Here is a 15,102-nt window from a genome sequence, read left to right as displayed (position 1 = left end):
GAGGTGGAGTGGATCACCTCTCGTCCTTCTATTCTTTAGGTTAATTTTATTTAAATTTCCAAAATTCTTAGCAGGGTCTACAGTGTAGATGTGGAGAGGATGTTTCCCCTTGGCTGAGGAGTCAAGGACTGGGGGGGGGGGGGTCACCATCACAGAGTGAGGGGTCGACCATTTAAGGCAGAGATGAGGAGAAATGCCTTCGCACAAAAGGCTGGTGAATTTTTGGAATAGTCTGCCCTAGAGAGCTGTGGAGCCTCAGTCAGTCAGAACAGAGACTGATAGATCTGTGGGTGTTAAGGGTATCAGGGAATTGGGTAGAGGTAAAGGATCTGTCACATCCTTGTTGAATGGTGGAGCAGTCTTGAGAGGATGAACAGCCTAATAATGTTCCTGTTTCTCATATAGTATGTTCTTTCTTATGTTCTTACTGGCTGAGGCTCAAAGCAGGGATTTCTACACTCACGTGCCTCGGACTGTGGTCACAGGTTGTAAGGAAGCCGTGTCTTCGACTTCCACTCCAGAGCCCTGAGCATGTTTCCCTGGTAGACTTATGGAATGTGACACTCACAGGAGATGCTACCTTTCAGATGAGATGTTCAGCTGAGGCTCCTCCTTCTCAGTCAGGTGTCCCTTAGGAACCTATAACATCTAGAACAGCAGGGAAGCCTCTGGACAATATGCATCCCTCTGCTAATGTCTCAAGCTAACTGCAGCCTCACTTTCTTGTTGGTGTCTGTGGGAGCTTCTCCCGTGGGATTTAACTGCTTTGTTTCCTACATTGCCATAATGACTACTGTTCAGAAGTATCTCAGTGGAAATTCTTAGAATCATAGAGTCATGCATTACAGAAGCAGGCCCTTTGGCCCGACTCACCCATGCCAACCAAGGTGCCCATCTATTCTAATCTTTGGTTCGAGTGGTTGGGACCTCCTGAAGCCGTCCGAGAGGTGTGGCGATTTAGTGGCATCAACTCCCTAACAAAAGGCTCAGTGATTCGACCTTGGTGCAATGTGACCACAAGGTGGCAGCAGATGACCACGATTAAAGTGTATTTGCCCCCAGCCCCCCCCCCATGCAAAAGCAGAAACGAGCCATTGATGAACATTCTGGCTTTTGTTGGCATTATTAGTTATGTTCATCTCAAATCCTTGAAATGATAACAAGGAAGGCCACTCAGGGAGGCTCTCAATACTGTTGTCAATTTCCCTGCACTGCTTCACTGACTGATACCTGTCAGTTCAGCAGCAGTGGTCTGTGTGAGTAAAAAAAGAACGAGCCGCTGGAGGAACTCAGCGGGTCAGGCAGCATCTGTGGAGGGAAGTGGACGTTTTGGGTCGAGACCCTTCATCTGGACTGAAAGAGCAGCCGGTATACAGAGGCGAGGGGGAGGGGCAGGGCGAGAACTGGCAAGCGATAGGCGGATCCAGGTGAGGAAGGGTTTATTGGTAGATGGAGCCAGTGGGGAGGGAGACAGCGACAGAGGCCGGGAGGTGACAGGTGGAGGCTGCAAAGGGCTGCAGATGATGGAATCTGACAGGAGAGGAAGGTGGACCGTCGAACCGAGTGAGGGAGGTGGGGAGGGCAGATGGGAACAGTGGGGGAAGGAGGGACCCAGTGGGAGGAGTGTGTGGGTGATGGGCAGATAGAGTGGGTGGGAGAGGGGAAAATAATGGGGATGATAGGGGGCTGGGGGTGGAGGGTTTTGGAAAGAAGGATGTGTGTGAGGTCTGCACAAGTTTATTTCTCGGTTGCCTTGGGATACGAGTTCCTTTCTGCAAATAATCCAGTGGTTTACATTTCCTGGTCATGTCCCTCCGTATTTCCGTGCAGAGAACCACAAACGAAATTCGACCTGAACCCACTTTCTTTGAAGGCCCCTTTTGCTCTCTTGGACACCTAGAAAGGTTCCAGGATGCTGCTTCAGGAAAGAGCTGAGGACTTCTCCCAGTGGCCTGGCTAATATTCGTTCTTCAACTGTGACCCAGAATATTTAGCTCCATCGACCTAGTTGGTTTGAGAGTTTCGATCTTATTGCTGTTTGTGGCAATTGTTGTGTGCAGATGATGGTACAAAATTACTTCAGGTTCTGTAAAGTGGTTTGCTTTGTCCCGAGGTCTGATAGGCGCTATATAAATGCAAGTTCTTTCTCCCTCCCTGCATAGAGTTAGAATCACACAAAAAAACAGGCCATTTGGCCCAACCATTCTGTTCTGAGGTTTATCTCCAGCTGGGCCTTGTCTGCGTCTGAAACCTCCTCCAGTTCCAAGATCTGCCTGTTTCTCCGCATTGACTCTTCCATGTGGCCCAATACTGCCGTCTTGTCTTCAGGCCTTGTAACGGAATTCCTCCCCTTAATCCTGCAGCTTCCCCACCTCCCCCTCCTTTAAGATTAACTCTCTGTCAAAGCTTTTGGCCAGTGCTTTTTTGATTCATTCTTGGGATCTGGGATCTGCTGGCAGGTCCAGCGCTCATTGTCATCTGTAACCTCCCTTGAGGAAGAGGTGATGAACCACTGCAGTCCTTCTGGTGAAGGTACTCCCACAGTAGAGGGAATTAAATCCAGTCATGATGAAAGACCAGAGATGTACTTCCAATTCAGGTTGATGTGCAACTGGAAGGGCAGTGATGCTTCCTTGAACCTTCTCGATGGGAGAGGTTGCAGGTTTGGGAGGTGCCTTTGGAACAGCCTGGGTAAGTAACCACAGTGCATTGTGTAGACAGTGCAGCCACTGTGCACCACTGCTGAAGGGAATGAAAGTTCAGGGTACAGTAATGCTCCTGTGATGTGCCTTGCATCGTTTCGCTGCATCAAAGACAGTTTTATTTGGTTGTTCTGCATTTACATTGTGCATTCAGTGGCCCCAACTAATACTGAAATCCCTAGGCAAACGCTTCGTTTATTCTGTCAGGTGATTGGAACACTGAACTTCTTGAGGAAGGAGCACGGAACGTTCCAGCACAGACTGCCCCCAAGAATTTCCTGGCACTCACCGTCAAGGACCTACTTCTCTCCAACGTGTCAGAGAAGGTGAGTCTGTGGACGCCCCGTGTGAGCAGGCTGCTTTGAACGAATTCTCTCACCTGAAGATTGCCGCGTTCCTGTATTTTATCTTTAGTTTTAAGATAAGGTTGAGTGAGAAATTAATTTTGGTGTTTAAGCATCAGAGTGTTGTGGAATGTGGCTGTGGGACTAATCTTGCATCGAATTAGCACAGTCACAGAGAGCATCCTCCCATGTTGTAAGTTACAACCACAAAATTCTTCACAAAATTCAACCGCAAATCTGTCCAGTTTAAATTAACTGGATTTTTAATCAATATATAGTTAAATACTTGCTACATAAAGACTAATAAATGCCCTCATTTAAACAAATGTGTAATAGTAATACTTAATGATGCAGGGAACATTAAATCCTCATAAACTATATTGACAGAGTATGAATGTGTTATTATTCTCATGTAAAAGTCTTTGGAAGGAGATAGTACAAGTGAAAGTCTCACTCTAACTTCCAAGTTTGTGGGTTCAGGTAGCGGATATTTCAGGCTGACACCCCAGTGCAGTACTGAGGGAGTGCTGTCAGGTCAGGGGCTGTCTGTCAGAGAAATGATCAAATTAAAGCTCAAGTTAAAGTATCCCATTCGATGTATAAAAATCCCTGTGGAAGAAATGCAGGGGAACTTTCCCCATCCTGCCTAGGACTTGTTCCTCAGCCTAAGGTAAAAGCAGATTACCTGGTCATATTAGGTCATTGATGTTTGTGGGACCTTATTATGTGGAAACTGACTCTCTATGGTCGACTGCCGCCAAATTTCAGAAGCATCTGCATTGCCTGCAAAGCAACCCGAGATGTCCTGGAATTATGGAAGGCGCTATATGAATGCAGTTCTTTTTGGTACCGCAGCAGGTCTGGTGGCCTCCCCTCAGTTTGTATAGAGTCATGGGGGAATACAGCACAGAAACAGGCCCTTCGGCCCATTGTGTCCATGCTAACCTCCAGTTCCGTCTACATTAGTCCCATTTACCAGCACTTGGTCTGTCGCCCACCATGCCTTGACACTCTCCAAATACTTCTTAAATATTGTGAGACTCTCTACATCCACCACCCCTTCAGTCAGGACATCCCACCACCAACTAAGCCTGTGCTACCATCCATTTACATCCTATCTTCATCTAATCTACTGGTTCCATACCTTTGATACATTTACTTAATGGGTGAAAACATTCCCCCTTAGATCCACTCTAAACCACCTGCTCCTCACCTTAAAGCTATGCCCTCTGGTTTTAGACCCCTCTACCGTGGGGAAGAGTCACTTACTCTCATAATCTTGCAGACTTCATACGTCCCCCCTCAAGCCTCCTCTGCTCCAAGGGAAACAAGTCAGGCCCACCCAGTTCCCTCCTCGTAACTGAGAAGTTATGCCCTGGGCATCCGAGTTTCCTCTTACTTCCACCTGTTTGTTTCTGTGGCAGAACCAACCGCAGCCGCACCACACCCGAGAACTGGTGCTCAACGAAGATGAGAAGAAGCTGTTGTTGAAAGAAGGGGTCACACTTCCATCACAGCTGCCGTTGACTAAGGTACGTCCATGTCTTGTGGTGGCCGGCTGGGTAGAAACAAAATGGGCTGGTTTCAACAAGAGCATGCATGTAATGAATTAGAGCAGATCCCTGCGTAGCTGGTCACCCTGAAAACTATATCCTTACTATCAGAGACCAGAGAGGTGGAATTTATATTGCACTTATAATTTACACTAGAGCTCAGGTTACATTGCATGTAGAGCATTCATCCCTACACCACACCTCGGAAATCGGGTTAAGTTATAAGACATGGGTTGCTTGGGCAACGCCTAGAATGCCTAGCTATTAGAAGGGTGTAGGTATTGGTATTGGTATTGGTTTATTATTGTCACTTGTACCGAGGTACAGTGAAAAACTTGTCTTACAAACCGATTGTACAGGTCAATTCATTACACAGTGCAGTTACGTTGAGTTAGTACAGAGTCCATTGATGTAGTACAGGTAAAAGCAATAACAGTACAGAGTAGTGTCACAGCTACAGAGGAAGTGCAGTGCAATAAGGTGCAAGGTCATAGTGAGGTAGAATGTGAGGTCAAGAGTCCATCTCATCATATAAGGGAACCGTTCAATAGTCTGATCACAGTGGGGTAGAAGCTGTCCTTAAGCCTGGTGGTATGTGCCCTCAGGCTCCTGTATCTTCTACCCAATGGAAGAGGAGAGAAGAGAGAATGCCTGGAAGGTCAAGGTCACCTTGATTATTAACTTCCTCGCCATAGGTTCTCTCCAACTAGCCACAGCAGATCTCTGCCATATCTCCAAACCTGCTGCTCACTACAACATGGAAGAGGACACTCAGGCACTGTGTTTGTGTAGAAACGATTTCACCTACCATCCAGTGAGAAACAGGCAGCATCTCAGGCACTGGTAGTTGTCAGCACTGCTGACTGCCCCTGAGCACAGGCATCATGGATCACACGGCTCTGCCCCTAAGGACTCCCATTAGACACCCAGAGCTCTTTATGAGTTTCCACTCATTCAATGCATGGGTGCTTGTGGACCACATGAAGAATTTCTTGTTTCTGGGAAGCACACATGACTCCATCATCCTAAAGGATTCCACGCAGCCGGATATTTTCTGCGGCTGGCGGGAAGGGCCCTGGGGGACAAGGATTCTCTCACACCAGGGTGGTCTCCACCCTCAGCAGCCAAGGGCAGATACAATGAGACCTCTGGCGTTCCCACTGGGATCCGGGGTCATGGTGGAAAACACCATTGGCCTCCTGAAGGTTAGAGTCTGTTGCCTGTGTCAGCCTGGTGATCGGGGAAGGGAAGGAGGTCCTTGCAGAATGGGCAGAATTTGTTAGTGTGGTGCAGTTTGACATATCTCATGGGGTGATGAAGTTCCTTGCAACTTTGCTCCATTGTCTGGGAAGGAGACATCAGTACCCACCTCTTACTGCACTCTTTCAATGGTAGCCCTGGTAGGTCTTCTGGTGAAAAGAGCTCTCCCCTACCATATCTCTCACTAATCCCCTCGGTGAACTGTGGAGGTCTATCATTGTCTCCCCTGAACCTCTCTCTCCTCTGTGTCTCCTGCTGCTGTCTGTCCACCATGAGGAATGCTGATTGATACTCAGTAGTGTCAGCGAATTCTCAGACTTGAGTACGATCCCCTTTGGAACTACACTTCCCTTCTGGTGTAAACCACTTCGTTGCTGCTTCACCAACTCTTTCATTGTTAGTTTTAGGTGTTGTGGATAGTGTGGAGGGCTGTCGGAGCTTACAGAGGGATATTGATAGGATGCAGAGCTGGGCTGAGAAGTGGCAGATGGAGTTCAATCCGGAGAGGTGTGAGGTGGTACACTTTGGAAGGACAAACTCCAGGGCAGAGTACAAGGTAAATGGCAAGGTACTTGGCAGTGTAGAGGAGCAGAGGGATCTGGGGGTTCATATTCACAGTTCACTGAAAGTTGCCTCACAGGTGGATAGAGCAGTTAAGAAGGCCTATGGGATGTTAGCTTTCATAAATCGTGGGATTGAGTTTAAGAGCCGCGAAGTGATGATGCAGTTTAACAAAACTCTAGTTAGACCACACTTAGAGTACTGTGCTCAGTTCTGGTCGCCTCATTGTAGGAAGGATGTGGAGGCATTGGAGAGGGTGTAGAGGAGATTTGCCAGGATGCTGCCTGGATTAGAGTGTATGGAATATGAGGAGAGGCTTAAGGTGCTCGGGCTTTATTCACTGGAAAGGAGGAGGATGAGAAGAGACATGATAGAGGCATATAAAATATTGAGAGGAATAGATAGAGTAGACAGTCAGCACCTCCTTCCCAGGGCACCAATGCTCAGGACAAGAGGGCATGGCTTTAAGGTTATGGGTGGGAGGTTCAGGGGAGATGTCAGGGGGAGGTTTTTCACCCAGAGAGTGGTTGGTGCATGGAATGCACTGCCTGGGGTGGTGGTGGAGGCAGATACGTTGGACAGGTTCAAGAGCTTGTTGGATAGGCATATGGAGGAATGTGAGGTAGAGGGATATGCGGGAGGAAGGGGTTAGGTAGTGTGAGGGTGGTTTGATGGACGGCACAACATGGTGGGCCGAAGGGCCTGTTTTGTGCTGTATGGTTCTATGGTTCTATGGTTTCTATGGATTTACCCTGAGCACCCCAAAACACGGGGTAAATCCAGTTCCTCGGCAAAAATGGAGACAAGACGTCCATTGTCTCATTCTGCACATATTCGGATCTGTTTTCTGGGTTGAACTTTTATCTGAGTTGTGATTAAGGAATGGCAAGCAGTTGTTAATTTTTTGATTAATTAAATTAAATTAATTTAGTTATATAATAAATTATTACATCTTTATTTTTATATAATTTTTATTTATAAACATATATTATAAATATGATACATTTTAAAAAAATATACATAGACTACATATTATAATAAATATATTATAACATACACTGTAATTTTTGTACATTATATATAAATTAAAATGAATACAGTAATGTGGATGATATCTACCATATATCACCCAATTATACATTTTAATAAAGACAGTATATACTATATGTTAGATAATATTTAAAATATAACATACTTATGTATACAATACAAATAATAACATTATATAAAAATAAAAGTTTAAATAATAATTAAATTTAAAGAATGATTAGGTGATGCAAGCTGCATAAAATATCTCCCTCGTTTCACTGTGGTCTTTATGTAGGCTGCCAACTTTCTACTTCAGACATTTAGAACATAGAACATAGAACAATTACAGCACAATTCAGGCCCTTCGGCCCACAAAGCTGTGCGGGACATGTCCCTGCCCTAGAAATTACTAGGCTTACCCATAGCCCTCTATTTTACTCAGCACCATATACCGATCTAACAGTCTCTTGAAAGACCCTGTCGTATCAGCCTCCACCACCGTTTGCGGCAGCCCATTCCGCGCACAAGCTGTTTTCCTTTCTGGCTGTCGTTTGCTGCTTCCAGCTCCTTGCACAGATTCTCTCTCCAATATTCACCCTTTCTCTTTCCCTCTCGCGTCCCTCTCTTTACTTCCCGCGTCTCTTTCTCGTTCTCCCCGTCTCTCTCTCACCCCTTCCCACTTGCGTCCCCTTTCTCTATAATTGACTCCAACTGTGACAGATCGATGAGTTTTCTTCCCTATCCCAGCAAGAGGAACGGATTTTGAAGAAGATCAGGAGAAAGATCCGGAATAAACAGTCTGCACAAGAGAGCCGCAAGAAGAAAAAGGAATACATTGATGGCTTAGAAAACAGGTGAGGGATGCCATGGAATCATATAGCATGGAAACAGACCCTTCAGCCCATTGAGTCCGTGCCAGACAACAAGGACTAATCCTTTTCCTGTCCAAATTCCCATCAATTCCCCCCCAGATTCAGACACTCACCAACACACTGTGGCCAATTAATCTACCAAACTGCACGCCTTTGGGTTGCGGGAGGAAACTGGAGCACCCAGAGGAAAGCCATGCAGTCAGAGGGAGAACGTGCAAACTCCACACAGACAGCACCCGTGGTCAGGACTGAACCTGGTTCGCTGCAGCTGTGAGACTGTAATTCCACTAGATGCACCCAGACACCTCAGGCGGAGTGGTACTGAGCCTGACTAGCAACAGGCTTTCTGCTGATTGGCTGATCTCGGGTAAATTGATGGGTGGAAATGCTACAGCCTTTGGTACAAGGGGTGGCAATGAGAGATCATCCCTGCACCTAAAGTCCTCAGGGGGATTTTAGGAGGGGGCAGGGAGAGGTTGAGTATCAAGTAAATAGAAATTGTCTCTGGAATGTGGTGGAGTGGGTTTGCGTGAAATCAGACCCACCTACAACAACAGCAACCCTTTATACGTATATGATGAGGTCCATGTAGTAAAACCAAGGCCTTTCACAGGAGCGCCATCAGAGAGAAAAGGACACCAAGCCACAGAACCAGAGTGGGACAGGTGACCAAGGAGAAAGGTTTAAGGAGTGTCTTAAGGTGGGGAGGATTAGAACCTACCCGGCAGAAGGCTGTCTCTGATCCGGGACACTCAGTGCTGAGTGTCTGATTAAGGACATCCTGAGCTCTGGGTGCCTGATACGTCACCAGGTGCCCTGTGTCTAATTAAGGCTAAGGAGATGGCACTGTGTTTTTGAGTTAGGAGAACAAGTGCTATGTCAGAATCACAGAGCTTTTCTTTCTCCTCAGGATGGCTGCCTGCACAACTCAAAACCATGAGCTACAGAGAAAGGTCATCCATCTGGAGAAGCAGAACATGTGAGTAGTCACCTCTGCTGGCCGTATTTTACACTGGTCTGTTGTACTGTAGCAGACATCGTGACACTGAAAACCCAACCACTGGTGTACATCTGATACGGACGTGAACCTCTGTAGACCCAAGGATCTTTTAGTATGTGGCTGAGACATGACTACAATGCTGTACCTCTCTGATGTGTTCCTGTCTCCGATGAGATTAGTGTCTTCCAACATTAGTGAGGTTTGTTGAAACTAATTTCCTCTCAGCATTAATATCTAGTACCAGGTAAAACAACAACAACTTTAAATGCACAGGAAGTCTCCACAGAGGCACCAACAGATAAAAAATGGTTGAGAAGCTATGGAGAAAATTAGGAGGCTTGGCCGTAAGCTTGGTCGAGGTTATAAGGAGGATTTGAAAGGACAAGGCAAGATGTGAGGCAGTAAGGGGAGAGAATTCTGCACTGTGACATGTAGTCCTCAATGGAGAGGTGGAAGAAATGGGGTAACAATGCTGAATTTGGAACGTACAGGGGAGGACTGTAGAGAAAGATACAAAGGTGACGAGGTGAGAGAACAGTCAGGGATTTAAATAGAAGACTGAGATTTCAATTTGGAGGTTGGGGGATTCAGGAGCCAGAGTCTGTTCCCCGGCTACAGGTGATGTGAGAATGGAACTTGATGCCAGGTAGGGAATGAGCAGCAGAGTTTTGGATGAGCTTATCTGCAAAGTGGGTAAAAACAAGAGTCTAACCAGGAGAGTGTTTGTAGTGGAACCCTGGGGTGCCAATGATGGAGATGACGATTTCAGAAGAAAGTGGATGAAGCAGAGGCAGGATCAGGCAATACTACGGATGCACAAATGGGTTTTTTATGTGACGGAGGGGTCGTGGGGCTTGGAGCTAATAGAAGGTGTACAACTGGAGAGAGTATTAATCAAATATATGCAGACCCCACAGCAAAAGTAACATAATAATCTTCATCTAAACTGGCCAAATCAAGTTGGCAGAAGCACTTTTGAGTTTGAATTCACAGAATGTACTGGAACGAATTCCCAGAACAATATATTTTTCAACCAACTAGGATACAACATTTTAGATTTTGTCTTGTGTGATGAGACAGGATTAATTAGTTAGGAATCCTCTGGGAAAAATGTGACTGTGAACCGTGCAGCAGAGTGAGTGGACATTGTTCTTTGTTCATTTTTCCAGATCCTGGCATTACCGGCAAGGCCAGCACTTATTGTGCTGGCCCAATCGCCCTGAGAGGGGATTGTGAGCTGCCTCCTTAAACTGCTGCAGTCTTTCTGGTGACAGCACTCCCGTGGGGCTGTTGGGAAGGGCTCCCAGTGGAGACGCTTTGAGGGAGTGTGGTGAGCTCTCAAAGACCCAGAGAGATTGAGGACAACTTGGTAAAACGCACCACCAGATTGTTCGCCTTTTATAACCACGGTCCTGCCTCACTCTTGCCCTGGTTGTAACCATATACACTGGTCTCACTGCTGCATGAGACACTCTCGGTCTCACTGACTATCAGCTCTATTAAAAATATGATTTTCAGCTAATGAAAGATGCAGCAACTACGGTGGAATACTGGGAGGTTTGTATATTTGCATAGGTAATGTGAATAAATATAAAAGGACTGATCACAATAGCTGAGTCAACAAAAAATGGAAATAACTGGTTGTCCGTGTTTGGTGGATTGTGCCTCTGCCCCAGAAGGTGCAGGTGACTCAGGGTGTGTGGGGGTGTGTGGGGGGGTGTGGGGTTGCATTGCTAATCTCTTGTTAAGGCATGGGTGAATCATTGCCCTTGAACAGTACGGTCAGCGTTGAGGCTGCTTTGGTACAGTGTGTTCCTCAAAGTCTGAGACGTTTATCATTTGTAAAAGAACAAGCATACGCTCAGGAAAGCAGATGCTTCAAACGTTGTTTGCTCTCTACAGGACACTGATGCAGCAGCTGAGAAAACTCCAAGCCCTGGTCATGCAATCTACGGGCAAGAGCGCACAGACAAGCACATGCATTATGGTAAATTATCATCTCAGGAGTCCTGTTTGCACAGCATGTACACGTAAACCGTTTGACTGCAGAGAGTGGGTAAAATTAGACAAGGGTGGTGATGAAGAAGGAATTGCATTAGCCTCTGTCCCACTGACCTCAATGGAATGAACGTTGGGCTTGTCACATAACAGACCCGAAGTCCAGATGAAGGGTCTCGACCCGGAACGCCGAATCTCCACAGATGCTGCCACTGAGTTCCGCCAGTGTTTTCTGGATTTCTTTAGGACGCCGTGTGTGCTATTGGTGTTAATGTGAGTGGTGTCAATTCTGGCCTCCTCTCTCTCCAGGTGCTGGTGGTCTCCTTCAGTCTGATCATATTCCCCAGCTTCAGCTCGGTCAGCACCGATAAGGGTGCAAATGAAGGCGACTTCACTCCTATACGAGGTTAGTAACAGGACCCAGGTTAAGTTAACACTGGTTGATTTGGCTAACATTCCAACACCATTCATTGGCAGAGATACAAGAGACTGCAGATGCTGGAACCTGGAGCAACAAACCATACGCTGGTGTTGAGCTACAGACAGCACCCTCAACCTAATTCATATCTTTGACTCAGTCAATGATGTGAGAATTTGAAGGTGTAGAACAGTTGACATCCCTGTTAGGCTGAGCACGGAACACCCGTCACATGAAAAGAGACAATAGAAGTACATTTGGGAAAGGAAGTCTTCAGATTCTAAAGCAACTAAAGCTGGTGGCTGATCTTTCCCACGTTCCTGAAACTGGAGGAGCAATTTTAACCTCAGCTGCCTTTGGGAAACTGAATTCAATGTGGATTAATTCTGCCCAAGATCAAAAACAAACATGTCGCCAGGCACAGCTAATGGCTCAGGCAGCATTTGTAGAGGAGCTAAATCAAGCCCCTGAGGAGAATGTATACTGTTGGGAGACTTTGCCTGAAACCTCATTTTTCCTTGGCCTTTACCTTACTGTCACAACAACACTGGTAGCCTGCATGTACATCGTACCTTTAACATAATGTAACATCCTGAGGTGTCACACAGGCAAAACTTGACTAAACCAAATGAGATATTAGGGACAGATTTAGGGTCAGGTTGGTGGAAGGATTAGTTTGATGGAGAGAGTGGTCCGTCCTCCTTTGGAGAAATTCCTGGCTGTCTGTATATCTACTGGTGTGTTGGAGTCAGAGAATTTGACAAAATGGGTTGTTTGAACCCATGATGTATCATTACACATTGGGGCTTAAGTGGAATATGTCTCTCTGCTGATCCTCACGTACCAGTCAGCTGGGTGTTAGTTGGTAGACAGAACTGTATTGTCCTCACACCAGAACTTTGAACATTAAAATCTAGGCTGACATTGAGGGAAAGCATTGAGGGACTGCTGCACTGTGAGAGGTGTTGTCTTTCGAATGAGATATTAAAATCAAGGATTCATCTGTTTCTAAAGTGGACGTTAAACTTCCTCTGGCACTACTGTAGTAGTCCTTGATACCTTGGGGATATCCTTCAGCTAAATTCACGAAAATGGTTTGGCCAAAAGAGTTGGAGATGTGACACTGTTTTAGTCAGTGCTTGAGTCTGAATGTCACACTTGTGACCTTTTGTGGTTTGAATCACTTCCATCTGGAAGTTTACCTGGGCATTTCCAGTCCTGACCTTCTCTTGTGTCAGTGAGGAGATTCCCATTGGATTCTTGCCCTGGAAATTGGGTCACATTGTTCTGAGGAGCAGCTGTAATTTGGCACCAGAACAGCCTTCTTCTGTTCTGTGATGGGACCTTCTCGAGCTGCCCCAGTCTAGCTTTGGGAACCTGACACAGTAGGTCCCTTTAATTTTGTTTCAACTTTGGGATCCCACCCACCTCCCATGACCTCACCAAACGTTGCCCCATGCAATGACCTTGCAACCCAAGCCCCATCTCACCTCCTCCACCTCCTGCTCTACCAACCCACCATCTCTGGGTAAAAACATGGGGCTCTGATCTCAGGGGCACCTGGAGCCGATGTCCAATTTCCAGACTTATCCCAATCTCAAGACATCCTCCCTCTCCCCAGGTACCAATTAGCCCCCCCTGCCATTGGTACCCAGACATTGAATGCCCCCAGACCTGACCCAGGTCCATCATTTCCTTAAGTGAAGAAAAGTGTGCAACAGGCCATCAGTGTCTCCCACGCCGAACCTTGCATCTGTGTGCCTACAACTGAATGCCACAACACCAGAGGAGGTTCAGCAGGACGTAGCCTGGATTGGAGGACGTTGGTTATGGGGAGAGATTGGATAGGCTGGGCTGGTTTTCCCTGCAGCAATGGAAGTATAAACGACCATGGGAGGCATAGATAGGCTAGCAAGTCAGAATCTTTTTTCCCATGGTAGGGGTATCAAAAACAAGAGGGCAAAGGTTTCAGATGAGGGGAAGGAGTTTTTAACGGGATCTGAGGGGGAAGTTTTTTTACACAGAGGGTGGTTGATATCTGGAACTCGCTGCCGGAGGAAGTGGTGGAGTCAGATCCTTTCTTTTCGTTTTCAATATTTTTATTAATTCCAAATAAGAAGTACAAAGTACATGAACCAAAGGGAAAAAAACCAGAATGTTACAAAATATATTGTACTGAATCACACTAAAAATCACAATGCTTCATAATAATAAACAAAAATGATAATAGTTAGTGGACTCAGATCCAATTGGTACATTTGAGAAGCAGTTAGACAGGAACTTAAATAGTCAAGGCACAGAAGGATATGAACCTAATGAGATTAGTGTGGATGGGCAAAAAGGTCGGCATGGATGTGGTGGGCTGAAGGGCCTCTTTCTCTGCTATACAACTCTGTGAATCTGTGATCCCTCCCATGTTACCTACATTGTGACCACACTTCCAAAAATATCTAATGAGCTGAAAAGCATTTTGGAGCATTAATGCAAACCCTTCTGTCCTGTTTTTATTTGGTACATTTCTTCCTGCAGACATTGGTAACTAAAATATGGATTTGCCTTGTAGTATTCTCTCGGTCATTGCATGATGTGGAGTCAACCCGGGTGCTTCAGATGTTGGCCAACCCTCGGTCCCCAGCAGAGAAGAACCAGGAATGGAGTGAACAGCTGACCTTGGAGAGTATTGGCGCAGGCAACAAGCAAGACCAAATTGAGAATAGCCAAGAACTCGCTGGGGTCATTGGCAGTCTCGCTGTCGATGGGTCCGACCCTTTGCTGAGGAATGGCACTGCTTCCAAGGATGTCACAGTCGTTGAAGATCTTGACCCGGAAGACCACACTACAGAACATGGCCATTCAGTCTGGACTGAACTGAGCTCTTCTGGACTGACCCCTGACCATGGAGATGAAATGTAGCGGTTTCTGAATTATGAAAAATGTCTTATTAATTGATATTTAAATTTGGCTGATCGGGTTTTGAACACACGGGTGAGATTGAAGTCTTTCCGTCAGAATATATTCTACCAGTTCTCTCTCCAGATTAGAAGCAGCCTCACAGTTCCAAATTAACCATTTTGCAGTCCAAATATATGTTGATCTTCCATATCTTGGTTTTATATTAGCTACAATTTATATATTTACATTTTTAAAGAAGTGAATGCTAGTCTTAATGACATTAATGTGGGAACTCAAAGCAACCAAACAGTCAGTGGGGGTGAACACATCCTGTGGGCAGGCACCATTGTGTGATTTTTGGTTTCCTTGACATAGAGACAGGATCAGCTGTGTGAGGGCAGCAAGGGTCTCTGTGACCAGTCGCAATGGTGATTCGCCCCTCTCGCTCTCTTCCTTCTGACTCGTAGTTCGGA

At 46.1% G+C, this 15,102-nt stretch overlaps 1 protein-coding gene across 2 annotated transcripts in view; it reads left to right on the top strand.

Annotated features, from left to right (window-relative positions):
- Nucleotides 1–14,839, top strand: part of LOC127582558 (cyclic AMP-responsive element-binding protein 3-like protein 3) — a 28,530-nt gene extending 13,691 nt beyond the window's left edge. Inside the window, exons 4-10 of one of the 2 annotated variants that reach the window (XM_052037911.1) lie at nt 2,910–3,028; nt 4,471–4,578; nt 8,170–8,303; nt 9,232–9,300; nt 11,224–11,308; nt 11,629–11,725; nt 14,301–14,839. In XM_052037911.1, the coding sequence (XP_051893871.1) occupies nt 2,910–3,028; nt 4,471–4,578; nt 8,170–8,303; nt 9,232–9,300; nt 11,224–11,308; nt 11,629–11,725; nt 14,301–14,650 (962 nt within the window). In that variant the 3' untranslated portion in view covers nt 14,651–14,839. The remainder of the gene's footprint in view (nt 1–2,909; nt 3,029–4,470; nt 4,579–8,169; nt 8,304–9,231; nt 9,301–11,223; nt 11,309–11,628; nt 11,726–14,300) is intronic. The other variant, XM_052037912.1, reaches the window with a different exon arrangement.
- Nucleotides 14,840–15,102: the final 263 nt, after the last annotated feature.

Source organism: Pristis pectinata, chromosome 24 (assembly GCF_009764475.1).
Source record: "Pristis pectinata isolate sPriPec2 chromosome 24, sPriPec2.1.pri, whole genome shotgun sequence".
In the NCBI taxonomy this organism is placed as follows: domain Eukaryota; kingdom Metazoa; phylum Chordata; class Chondrichthyes; order Rhinopristiformes; family Pristidae; genus Pristis; species Pristis pectinata.
The sequence above is the reverse complement of the archived record's forward strand: the minus strand, read 5'-3'. Positions and strand labels throughout refer to the sequence as shown.